Genomic DNA, 13,432 nt, shown 5'->3' on the forward strand with positions numbered 1-13,432 from the left:
ATTCAGAAATATCAGATTTATTTTAGACAAAACAAACCCAGACCTACCACCTACGGGTGGCTACATCATATTGTAAAGCTAATATGCATGTTATAATGGTGCGTATGCTTAAGTGTCCCAAAAGATGCAATTGATGAAAATTGTTATATTTTAAATATAATAATAAGAATATTCAAAACACATTTTAAGAACTTGTTGAAGGATTTGTGGACTATGGGATGTTGTATTTTCCTGTTTGGCAATAATGTTATAGCAATTCAGCCAGCTTTTCTTACGATAATGCAGTATTTCATATTTTTGTGGAAATGTTTATCAAGTACCACACACGGTATGAATGTTGACTTTATGTATTCACTTTATTTTATATTTTCAGCAACTGAACAAAATGTATTGTAAAATAGGGTATTATTAGTAAATTCACAAAATGACATTAAAATTAGTAAAATATTGAGCATAAAAGAAACTCCAATATGAATATTTAAATCAACAAGGAAATCATATTTGAATGTGCACAGTATAAGCTTTATAAAGCCATCTAAATTGTTTACAAACCCCTGCTCATTAATTGTTTCTTGGTGTTTTTCTCTGGCTTAAATAAAATAATAAAACATTTTGGAGCGAATATACACGTAATTAGTCCAAAACTGGAGGCCAGAATGGCAAATATCTCCACAGCCACAGTATATTTCCCAGGAGAGCTGATGTATGCTGGGATAAATGTGATCCAGACTGCACAGAATATCAACATGCTGAATGTGATAAGCTTGGCTTCATTAAAGTTATTAGGTAGTTTCCGAGCTAGGACAGCTAACACAAAGCAAAAGACAGCCAGTAAGCCTATATACCCAAGTACAGCCCAGAAGCCCAAAGCTGATCCTAATGCGCACTCCAGGATGATTCTCTCCTTGTATGTCGTGAGGTTTTTAATTGGAAAGGGGGGACTAAGAACTAACCAAATAGTACATATCAAAACTTGAATAAACGTGAAAGACACTACAGTCAATCTTTGCTGTGAAGGCCCAAACCATTTCATCAAATTACTACCTGGTAGTGTAGCTCTGAAGGCCGTCAGAACTACTATAGTTTTTCCAAGAACACAAGACATGCAGAGGACGAATGTGATCCCAAACGCTGTGTGGCGCAGCATGCAGGACCACTCCGAGGGTGCTCCAATGAACGTTAATGAACATAAGAAACATAGAGTCAGGGAGAAGAGCAGCAAGAAGCTCAGCTCAGAGTTGTTGGCCCTGACAATTGGTGAGCTCCTGTGACGATAGAACACAGCCGTTGTTATAAGGGCGAGACAGGCACCACCGATTGAAAAAGCAGCCAAGACAATTCCAAGGGCCTCGTTGAAGGAAAGAAACTCTACAGGTTTGGGAAGACACATATCTCTCTCTGCATTAGGCCATAATTCCTTGGGGCAAGGGAAACAATCAAAGGAATCTGAAAAAAAGAAAAGAGCTTTAAGCAGTTGGAATTTATATTTTATGTTGTAGAAATATATTAGAAAAACAAATACCTGTAGCATTGCTAATCTCTCCCTCGGGACACGGTGTACAGTCATAACAGCAGATGGGTTTTCCTTTCTGAAGCACTTTACGAGTTCCTGAAGGACAGCTGTCAGTGCACACTGACACAGGCACCTGTCACATATATACAAATTAACTCACATGTAGACAAGTGTGCTCTGAAGCTAAAATTATAAAAGGATACTGTAAATTCATGTTTTTTTCTTCACATTGTTTTTCTTTGTGTCTTTTACATTTTTGTATTGTCAGCCGCACTGCCAAGGCGATACAATCCAGTTTTTGTGAGAAAAAAAATCAGCTAAAGTAAGTTTCAGCAGTCTGAAAGTGATTATGCTATCTAGATAAAAGTATTTTATATAAAACCTTTAATTGTGTCACTTTTCTCCACTCCATAAAAAGTAAGTAAATGTGTCTTTTAAATAATAAACGTAACTTTCATACTAAAAATACTCTCTTATTATTTGTAACATTGGAATTTGTATGGTACCCTCATAATATTTATGGTCAGAATAAACAATTTCAGAGACCTTAAACTCTTTATAAAAATGAAAGACACTATACCCTTTAAGATGATATGAAAATGTAACATGTTAAATAATTGCTTTGGGGCTCCTCACCTGTGTGCCACCCTCCACCCAGGTGAGGTTCCTGTTGATAAGGAACTCCTGGCCCACCGGCAGTGATGAATCGTATTGCCCCACAGTCACCAACTCAATGCTGCCACTCTCATTTTTTTGCCAGTTTACCAGCTCATATGTGGCCACAGGATCCCCGTTAGCATCAAATGACACATCATAACCATTTTGGGAAAAATTTACTTTTTTCAACTGATTAAGAACCTAGGGATGAAGTAAAGGAAGACAGTGAAGGGGATAAAGAGATCATTTAAAAATAAAATGAGCATTCATTTGATAACATAGACGTGCAGCTTAAAAGAACATCATTATTTTTACTGACCTCTTTGGCCTCGAGCTTAGTCAACTTATCACACTGTGTAGTAGAATCAGTTTTCTGACACACTGCGTTATGAATGGCATGCGCTATTGCATAGACAGCCTTGTACGCCATGTTAGTGATTCGAAGTTGAGATGTGTCAGTGTATGAGCTCTGGAGCGTCTTTATATCTTCAGTTCCATCACACACACTCCTGTCCGTGGCTTCACCTAAAAACACAGAGACAGAGGGAGGTGTTTTTAGCCATGACAATTACATTAATTCATTCTTATGTGTGTATTATTTAACCTGCCAAACAAGCATTGCAGGATTTACATCACATTTCAAATCACTGTTTTGCGGATATGTCTATCTGTTTTTTACGTTATTTATTTATTTTCAAATGTCAGCAGCTCACATTTACACAAATGAGTCATCGGACAAAACATGTATTCCTTGTATTTAATACTGACTTGTATATTTTAATGATGCATGATGGACACTAGAACCAGCAGTACAGGATTAATAGAGACCCTTATCACACTAGAAATAAACTTTCTGATGTCTGGTAGACGGTAAAACACTAACAGGCCTACACAGCTTGATTCAACTCGCAATAAGACTGCTGAACTCTTGAACTCATGAATTTGATACTGTCACTTTACATTTAAATTCTTGTACTTACTCTTTAACTCATCTACACATATACCGTGTATTTATTACTTCTCATAAAGCATACATTTACTAAATTCTTGTTTACAGTTCATCTTCTTTATTTTACAATTACTGAAAACCTGTCAACAAATATATTGCACATTTTATATGTGTTTTATTTTACATATATTTTAACTCTGCACTATATGTTTTAGATAAGCAGGATTAGCAAACAGGGTTTTGTCTTTAAGAGGCTGATCATTTTGGGCAACACAATCAAGACACTACTGTGAGTGTCATGTATGTTTCAAATTGGCACATCTTTCTCACTTTTTACCAGCCTGCAGTTGAATGCTTCCTCCCAGAACATGGTGAGCAATGGGGAGTCAGCGACTTTAGAGGGAGAGAGATCCAGCAAGAAGTCCCTCAGACCTGGGATGACAGATTTTTCAATGCCAAATCCGATGGCTCCAGCAAGGAAGCTGAACCTCAGCATGTCTGGGTCAGTTACCCAGGCCTCACTACCTATCCACTGGTGAGGTGGAGAAGGCTTGCGTGACAGCTCCTCCAGCAGAATTCTCATATCTTCAATGGAAGTAAATGCCAGAACAACCTTAGCCGTTGACCTGGAGGGACGTTCAATGACATATAAAAACAATAGTTATAATATATGATTATAATTGTATTTTATAACAATACAAGTCATACTGTATGTATGAAGCAAAACAAAACATGAGAGATGAGAAACAGATATATTGGCACATTTCCTGTTGTAATAAAAACATGTTCCATCACTTAAAGAACTTGTTTTGGTTTTTCTGTGCAGAAGGTCAGTGTCAGCACAGTGAACTAAAGGAGAATCAGTGATATAGAAACCTGCGGATAACGTCAGCTACTCTCTGGATCCGGCTACGTGGGTTGGTCCGATAGAAAGACTCAGAATATTCCACACAGATCCCCTCTTTACGTGCTGCATGTAGGAAAGACGCCATGCCATTGTTGCCATAGTCAGAATCCGACCGGACAGCACCTATCCAAGTCCAGCCAAAGTGTTTTACCAGCTTGGCCAGCGCGTCAGCCTGGAATTGATCACTCGGGATTGTTCTGAAGAAACTCGGGTACTGCTGCTTATCAGACAGGCATGCACACGTGGCAAAGTGGCTCACCTAAAGAAAACAACAGTTATTTAACGAGACAGAGGCAAAACAAGTAATGGACTCAAACACAGTTTGCAATAAATTCTTAATATTTACTTGAGGTATATTGAAGGGCCCGATGATGCGCGACATACTGATGGAAGGCGTGGACGAAGACGCACCAACAACGCCCATCACCATACCAGACTCTGAGCATTTGTCGCCGGTGTTAAACACCGGGTCCAGTCCCCCTGAAAGCTGAAATGCAACATGCACCGCCACGGACACCGAGTCACATGAGTCATAAATCTCATAACCAAGCTTGATCCCCGGAAGCAGCTCCGTGCTGTTGTTAATCTGCTCGATGGCGAAGACCATTGCACGTGAGAAGCGCAGTCCACGGGAGTTGATGCTGCACACAGACATCGGTGTTAATGTTAAAACTTTAAGATTTAAAAATAATACGTGATAGACTACAAGATGACTGCAATTCAAATATATGGTCTTGATAATAACGAATAGCATCTCTGTAGGCTTTATGGGAATTTCATCTGTCAAAAACCCAAACACATGATTAGATATTAATATATCCAATATTCACAATAACTTTGCTGAATTGATTCAATTTTCCAATAAATCATAAGTTTCACATTTCTCCATTCAACAAATGGTTAAGTATGTATACATCAGTTAAACTATTAACTTTTATGAAATAGAACAAATAAATCCACATTATGTAAAAAAACTAAAAGATTTATAAATGATTATTATTTTTAAAAGTGTGTACATACAACACAGTACATTGCAACACAAATTCACAATATACACATCAATATACTGTATATGCCCACAGTCTAACCACAATATCCCTGTACTAACCTCCCTGCGCAGCTTAGTGGCTCGGGCATGGTGGTGTAGTTATGCTTCACAGTGTGCATGTTGGAGTGTATGAAGAAAACACCCCCAATAACATAGTCACCGTCCATAGAGAATGCAGGTTGACGAGTGGTACCTTGTAGCTTACATGTCACAGATGAAGCATTAGTGCTAAGCACAGCAGCAGTCCTATCCCCTGTAAGCCCAGCCGCTTGTTTCACACCATCCCCAAAACTATTCAGAACAAGAACTGACTTCAGCTCACACAAACCTATAGACAGTATCAGACCAATAAGAGACATCTCCATCATCAACTGTCGCCAAGTGGGTAAACTGTACTGTGTGTCCTCACTGGTTTATAACGTTTTTCAGACGCTTCCCTCCTTCTACCATACGTCACTTTGCTATTAGAGAGAGAGCATGCCCATGCCCAGCGCTGACAAGATGTATTTCTTTTATTCTGTATTTTATATGTAACTTTTCTTCAAATAATCATCATTGACAAAGTCATGCTGTTTGGATGGATGCCCAAATATCCTAATCTAAAGCCATCACAGCAGAACTTCCCCTGAAAAGCCAGACATGTCCTTAAATGGCCAATATACTGTACATGTTTTATCCAATCCAATCCATTTTATTTCTATAGCACATTTAAAAACAACAGAGTTGAACAAAGTGCTGTACATCAACAACTGTATAAAAACATAGCATAAATACATGAAAAACAGACAGGACATGAAACAAATGTAAAACACGAGACAATGAAACCAGATCAGAAGCCACAGACTGAGACACTCTCCTACATCACGTAAAAACAATACAAAACACTAGTAAGGTAAAAACCCAAATTTAATGTGCGCGTTCGTGTGTGTTGGAGGAGGGGCTCTATAAGGAAGTGGCAGATTTTCTCCGGTTGTGTATTGTCAAATTCTAGTGATCTCGAGCCGGTTTCTCAAACTTACCTACAGATGTAGCGCCTCATTTAGGACAGTTTGAAACGCGAGGGCCGTGGTCGGGCCGTGGTCGGCACAGGGTCGGCACGGGGTCTTCCCGCGATCAAGAGACAACCTCCAGTCTGACTTGAGACCGCCCCTGTGATAAATAAATGTAATTATAATGAAGCCAGCTGCAATGGATCATTGATCCACCAGGGGGTGCAGTGGGGTTCCACACTGGAGCTCATGTGAAATAAACTGAAACAGTACGGTAGATTTATGTATGGTACTACTGTATAGCAGATCTTTGTTAAGATCCATATGTCACGGATAGGATCATAGTCTGTGCTAAATAAGAGACATGTAATCATTTACAAAACATCACCATGTTGTTATTTAACAAAATAATGTTGTTTAGTCGAAAAAAACGAACGAGAGGAAATGCAGCCGGCTCTCGATTTTTAATCCTAATTTAATCATCTTCACCACGATCATTTATGTTTATGTTCGCCGAATTGACATGAAATCACTGACAAATATGAATATACTGTATTCAACTTCATTAAAACATTATTAACGTGACGGGTGTTATTTTCCCCATAATGTGTCACGCTCACAGATACAGATCAGAACCCAATAGCACGACATAGATACAGGCAGTGTTTCAGAAATGTTCCGTTTATTCAGGTCAGGGACAGGCAGAGTCAGAACCAGGAAATCCAGCAGAAAGGCAAACAATCCGAGAAGGGGCAGGCAGAACAGGGCTCAGAACCAGGCGATCCGTCAGAGAGGCAAACTAATCCGAGTAGGGAGCAGGCAGAGAACTCGAGGTCCGAATACAGGCAGGTAGGAGTCAAAACCGGGCAGGACAGGAATATAGGCTAGCGAATAGCAACCACTGGAGAGCTTGGCAGAACTGACAAGACAATCTGGCAAAGGGCAGGTGAGAGTGAGGTGATATAAATACTGTGGAGTAATGAGGGAATGAGTAACAGGTGAGGGGAAGGGCTGGGGAGACCAGGTGAGGGAAGTGAGCTGATTGCAAGATCCTGGAGGAAGGCGGGATCTGAAATGACAGGAGAGTTAAAGGTGTGCCAAACCAAAACAACAACAATAAAAGTGTCTAACTTGTGACAGAACCCCCCCCTCTATGGACGGCTCCTGACGTCCCACATGGTTGATCGGGATGAGCCTGGTGAAAGTCAGTAATGAGGGATGGGTCAAAGATACTGCGAGCGGGCACCCATGAACGCTCTTCAGGACCATAACCCTCCCAGTGTACCAGGTACTGCAAACCTCTTCCACGTCGCCGGGATTTGATGAGGCGACGGACACTGTAAACAGTCTCCCCATCAATAATCCGGGGTGGTGGTGGGGGTCTAGAGGGGGGGCTGAAGAGGGCTCACATTAACTGGTTTGATCTTGGACACATGGAAGGTAGGATGAATCCTCATAGAAGGGGGCAGACGCAGGCGGACAGCTGCAGGATTGATGACTCTTGATATGGGAAATGGGCCTACAAAACGGGGAGACAACTTCTTCGATTCAACTCTGAGAGGAAGATCCCGTGTGGAGAGCCAGACACGTTGCCCAGGGGAGTAATGTGGAGCTGGCTTGCGACAACGATTGGCGGACCGTTGATAACGGTCGGAAGAGCGCAGTAGCGCAGGGCGGGCCTTTAACCACATGCGTCGACACCGGTTTACAAACGCCTGGGCAGATGGGACGCTGGCCTCACGTTCCTGTGCAGAAAAAAGGGGTGGCTGATATCCACGGGAGCATTGGAATGGGGAAAGACCAGTAGCAGAACTAGGGAGGGTGTTGTGGGCATACTCAACCCATATAAGCTGCTTCGCCCAGGCGGAGGGAGTGGAGGAGGCAAGACAGCGTAAGGCAGTCTCCATCTCCTGGTTCATTCGCTCTGCTTGACCATTGGATTGGGGATGGAATCTGGACGAGAGACTGACACTGGCACCCAGTAATCTGCAAAACTCGGTCCAAAAACGAGAAGTAAATTGTGGACCCCGATCAGACACCACGTCACAGGGAAGACCATGCAGCCTGAACACATGTTGTAGCATGATTTCAGCCGTTTCCTTGGCAGTAGGTAACTTGATTAATGGAATAAGCAGAGCAGACTTGGAAAACCGATCTATAACTGTGAGTATGACTGTGTTACCGTCTGAGGGTGGTAGACCAGTGACGAAATCCAAAGAGATGTGGGACCAGGGACGATGAGGGATAGGCAAGGGATGAAGAAGACCGGAGGGAGCTTGGCGTGAGGTCTTATTTTGGGAGCAGACTAGGCAAGCAGCAATGAATTCCTTAGTATCCTCCTCCATGGAAGACCACCAAAATCGCTGTCGAATCAGGGCTAGAGACCGTCTCACTCCTGAATGACAAGCCAGACGAGAATTATGACCCCACTGGAGAACCTGGGTACGGAGGGTAGCAGGAACAAACAGAAGGTTATCAGGACAAGCACTTGGGGCTGGATGTTCGGCATGGGAGCGCTTGACCTTATCCTCCACCTCCCAGGTCACCAGACCAATGACACATGTGGGAGCAATGATATTCTCAGGATGAGATGGAGAGCTCTCTGGCTGGAACTGGCGAGACAGGGCATCAGGTTTGATGTTCTTAGAACCAGGTCTGTATGAAAGAGAGAAATCAAAGCGCATGAAAAAGAGAGCCCACCTGGCTTGACGAGAGTTCAGCCGCTTTGCTGAACGGATGTACTCTACATTTTTGTGGTCAGTCCAGACCACAAAAGGCTGCTCTGTTCCCTCCAACCAGTGTCTCCATTCTTCCAGGGCAAGCTTCACCGCCAACAGTTCTCGATTTCCAATGTCATAATTTCTTTCTGCTGGGGACAGCTTCCGAGAGAAGAAGGCACACGGGTGAACTTTCTGATCCTCGGCCGACCGTTGAGAAAGAACTGCCCCAACTCCAGTGTCCGACGCATCCACCTCTACAATAAACTGCAGAGTAGGATCTGGAAAAATCAAAATAGGAGCAGAGGTGAAGCGTGATTTTAACTCACCAAAAGCCCCTTCTGCTACGGAAGACCACCGGAAGGGAATGTTCTGAGAGGTGAGGGCTGTGAGAGGGGCTGCCACCAAACTGTAGTTTTGAATAAACCTCCGGTAGGAGTTTGCAAAACCCAGAAAGCGTTGGAGCTCCTTGCGCGTGGAAGGGCGTGGCCAGTCAGTCACCGCCTTGGTCTTGTCAGGATCCATCTTGATGTTTCCGGTGGTGACCACAAATCCCAGGAAAGGGACCTCTGTGGTGTGGAACACACACTTCTCTGCCTTGACGAACAGGTGGTTCTCCAGAAGCCTCTGGAGGACTAGGCGAACATGGACCACATGTTCCTGTTTAGACTTGGAAAAAATCAAAATGTCATCCAGGTACACGAAAACACAGACATTGAGTAGATCCCGCAGAACATCATTCACCAACCCCTGGAAGACTGCAGGAGCATTGGTGAGTCCAAAAGGCATGACTAAATACTCATAATGTCCACTGGGAGTATTAAATCCCATCTTCCACTCGTCCCCCTCTCTGATTCTCACTAAATGGTACGCGTTACGTAAGTCCAGCTTAGTAAAAATAGTAGCGCCTTGTAACAGTTCAAAAGCAGAGGAAACAAGTGGAAGGGGATACCTGTTCTTGACAGTGATGTTATTGAGTCCTCTGTAGTCAATGCATGGACGCAGAGTTTTATCCTTCTTACCCACGAAGAAAAACCCTGCACCAGCAGGAGATGATGAAGGCCGGATAAGTCCTGCATCCAGAGAGTCATTGATATATTTCTCCATTGACTTAGTTTCAGGAGCCGATAGGGAAAAAAGTCAACCTCTAGGAGGAGACGTACCAGGTAACAGGTCAATAGGACAGTCATAAGCACGATGAGGCGGGAGTGAGGTGGCCCGAACCTTGTTAAAGGCCTCTTTAAGGTCCCAGTAATCCTTGGGAACACCGGAAATGTCTTGACACTCAGAGGTAATCGGCTGACTGGAATCAATAGAGGAACTAGATTTTAAGCAGACAGCATGACAATGAGCACTCCACTCTCTAATTGTCCCTGAAGCCCAATCTATATGAGGATTATGCCTCCTTAACCAAGGAAACTCCAAAATGACAGGCTGATGTGGTGCATGGATCAGGTGAAAAGAGAGTGTTTCGCTGTGATTACCTGACATGCTCATATGAACAGGAGTTGAACGGTGTGTGACTCTGCAGAGAAGACGGCCATCTAGAGCAGTAGCATTGATGGGCTTTTCCAAAACTTCCCGACCAAGTCCCATCTGGAAGGCCAGTGTTATGTCCAAAAGGCTGGCATCAGCACCAGAGTCAATAAGAACTGCCACAGTGTGCATTTTCCCAGAGCAGCTCAGCTGACCATGGATTAGGGGTCGAGAGGGCATTTTTAAATTCATAATTCGGCTCACCAGCACCCTCTGGATGACTGGTGAGCCCTGCCATTTACAGGACAAGAGGAGGCAAAATGACCATCCTGGCCACAGTACAAACAGCTGTTCTCCCGCAGGCGGCGCTGTCGTTCTGCCTCTGAGAGCCGGGTCCGCCCCAGCTGCATTGGTTCAGGAGAGTTAGAAAATCCTCCTCTCACCTGTTCAGGAACATGCGCAGACGGAAGAGGCGGAGCTTGAGGAGCGGCGGAGAAAACCCTCTCTTTCCTCCTCTCCCGAAGACGGCTGTCAATGCGAATGGAGAGAGCCACCAGCTCATCTAAGTCAGCAGGAAGATCCCGAGCTGCCAGCTCGTCTTTAATGCGATCCGACAGACCGTTGTAGAAGGCATCGAGGAGTGAAGAAGCATTCCAGTTACTCTCGGCGGCTATGGTACGAAACTCAATGGAATAATCTGACACGGATCTGCCTCCTTGCGCCAGGTTAAACAGTCCCCGAGCTATCTCTCTTCCGGGCGTAGCGTGATCAAAGACTTTCCGCAGTTCATCGGTGAATAAGCTTACAGACGAGCAGGCAAGGGATTGTCTCTCCCATTCGGCGGTACCCCAGTCTTTAGCTTTGCCCGTGAGAAGAGAGACAATATACGCCACACAAGACCTTTCTGTTGGGAAGGCGGAAGACTGGAGCTCGAAGGCGAGGGAACATTGGACCAGGAATGGTCTGCACGAACCTGGGGCTCCGGAGTAGCGTTCCGGAGGAGGCAAGCGTGCATCCGACACTGGAGGAGTCTGGACTCGAGTAGTGGAAGCTGGAGTTAGATCCGGACTTAGGACCGTAGGAGGACGGTTCAGAAGATGATCACGGAGATTCTCAAAGGTCCGTTCGTGACGAGCTGCCATCGCCTGCATAGCTTCAGCCATGAAGGTAAGCTGCTGCACATGGCGTTGTCACATGACATCTTGCGTCGGCGGTTCTGTCGCTGAGTCGGCTGGGTTCATGTTGGCCAGATTGTACTGTCACGCTCACAGATACAGATCAGAACCCAATAGCACGACACAGATGCAGGCAGTGTTTCAGAAATGTTCCGTTTATTCAGGTCAGGGACAGGCAGGGTCAGAACCAGGAAATCCAGCAGAAAGGCAAACAATCCGAGAAGGGGCAGGCAGAACAGGGCTCAGAACCAGGCGATCCGTCAGAGAGGCAAACTAATCCGAGTAGGGAGCAGGCAGAGAACTCGAGGTCCGAATACAGGCAGGTAGGAGTCAAAACCGGGCAGGACAGGAATATAGGCTAGCGAATAGCAACCACTGGAGAGCTTGGCAGAACTGACAAGACAATCTGGCAAAGGGCAGGTGAGAGTGAGGTGATATAAATACTGTGGAGTAATGAGGGAATGAGTAACAGGTGAGGGGAAGGGCTGGGGAGACCAGGTGAGGGAAGTGAGCTGATTGCAAGAGCCTGGAGGAAGGCGGGATCTGAAATGACAGGAGAGTTAAAGGTGTGCCAAACCAAAACAACAACAATAAAAGTGTCTAACTTGTGACATAATGACCAAGTCGCTGCAAATTATCCCGTTTATTACATGGCCACATTCTCAACAAAGTAACGACATGACTCCCAATATTAATTGAAATGCTTTTATAGATTTAGAAAATGTTTTTATTGATTTAAAAAATAGTTGTATGTATTGATTTAAATTGACATGCATCCGCTAAGAAAAATAGTCCGTTGTTACCGTTTTTTAAACAGTCTGAATGAAACGGCAGCTCTCAGCTGTGTGTTTACACACCTAATGGCTCATCAGCCACAGCTCCCCCGCCCCCCTGATCTTTCTTCTCCAGCAGTTAAGTTAACTGTAGGTTACTCTGAGTGACAAGCTTACAGTTAGTGAAGTAACACTTTTTTTTTGTGAGTCACGACCTGGCTGTTTCATTCTAACATAACGCTCCAAATGCTACTGTTTCCACTCGGACTTCAATACAGCTACACCATTGTTTGGTTTCCATGGTAGCGCGTCTCTTTAGTAGCGCACACTCCTTTCCTGTAAATTACAGGTCCAGCCAGGCAAAACAGTGCACTTCTCTTTCCCGCACTACTGTGACAGACCATGGGGCTGGGTCAGCCACTAACATATTCATATTTCTCTTCTCAAAAAGAGAAATATGAACGTTAGTTTTTAACTGAAATGATCAAATAAAGTCACAATGTCACAGTGTTTACAAACATTGACCATACCGTTCACCAGCCTTCACCCCCTACTGTAGGCCTATGTTGAGTATACTCTTTGTTTAAAACTAATTGGCCATCAGAATGTGTGTGATATCTCTTCTCCAGCAGTCTGTAGGTTTGTGTTCGCATATTTATGCTGTCGCAGTTCCTGTTGTTTCTATCGCGCATTGCCAGTGTTGTGTCAAATTATGCACCCGCATAATGAAATGCCCCCCTTGTCACGGGAACGAGCATTTCTAAATGACACGTTTACACCTTAAAATGATGTTTAAAACGAAAAGTAAACGTTCAGGGTTTTTATTAATGGTAATTTTCAGAGTGTGAGTTGTTTAGTGGTAGCTCATATAGTCTTGATTCTTGTGGTTAAACTTTTCGCTCCGTATTTGATGGTAGTGGTGTCGAAATTCATTCGTCACTTCCTTTTCAGTTTTTGTTTTTTTTAATCTTTTTGTTTTGTTATTATTGTTACGTCCTGTCTGTATACACGTGCTTTAACATGTATTGTTTAATTTTACATATTTGTCATATAATAATCAAAATATATGTTTACAAATGTTACATAGTCTTTGTCAGCATATTTTTGCCACGTTATGCACCCCTTGCTATCTTATATAATAAAATTGTCACATTCATGAAACTTGCTCCATTCATTGGTACTAGTCCTACAACTATACCCTAAAAAAAGCTTGAGGGTGGGATTAATA

At 43.6% G+C, this 13,432-nt stretch overlaps 1 protein-coding gene across 1 annotated transcript; it reads right to left on the reverse strand.

Annotated features, from left to right (window-relative positions):
- Nucleotides 1–544: 544 nt before the first annotated feature.
- Nucleotides 545–5,208, reverse strand: LOC117470579 (extracellular calcium-sensing receptor-like). The gene is made up of 8 exons (XM_034115396.1): nt 5,135–5,208; nt 4,373–4,667; nt 3,996–4,285; nt 3,450–3,745; nt 2,490–2,695; nt 2,150–2,371; nt 1,523–1,646; nt 545–1,446 (listed from the first exon to the last, which is right to left on the reverse strand). The coding sequence occupies exons 1-8, from the start codon at nt 5,191–5,193 to the stop codon at nt 545–547; spliced, it is 2,394 nt and encodes a 797-aa protein (XP_033971287.1). The 5' UTR covers nt 5,194–5,208.
- Nucleotides 5,209–13,432: the final 8,224 nt, after the last annotated feature.

This window comes from Trematomus bernacchii, unplaced genomic scaffold (assembly GCF_902827165.1).
Source record: "Trematomus bernacchii unplaced genomic scaffold, fTreBer1.1, whole genome shotgun sequence".
Taxonomy (NCBI): Eukaryota; Metazoa; Chordata; class Actinopteri; order Perciformes; family Nototheniidae; genus Trematomus; species Trematomus bernacchii.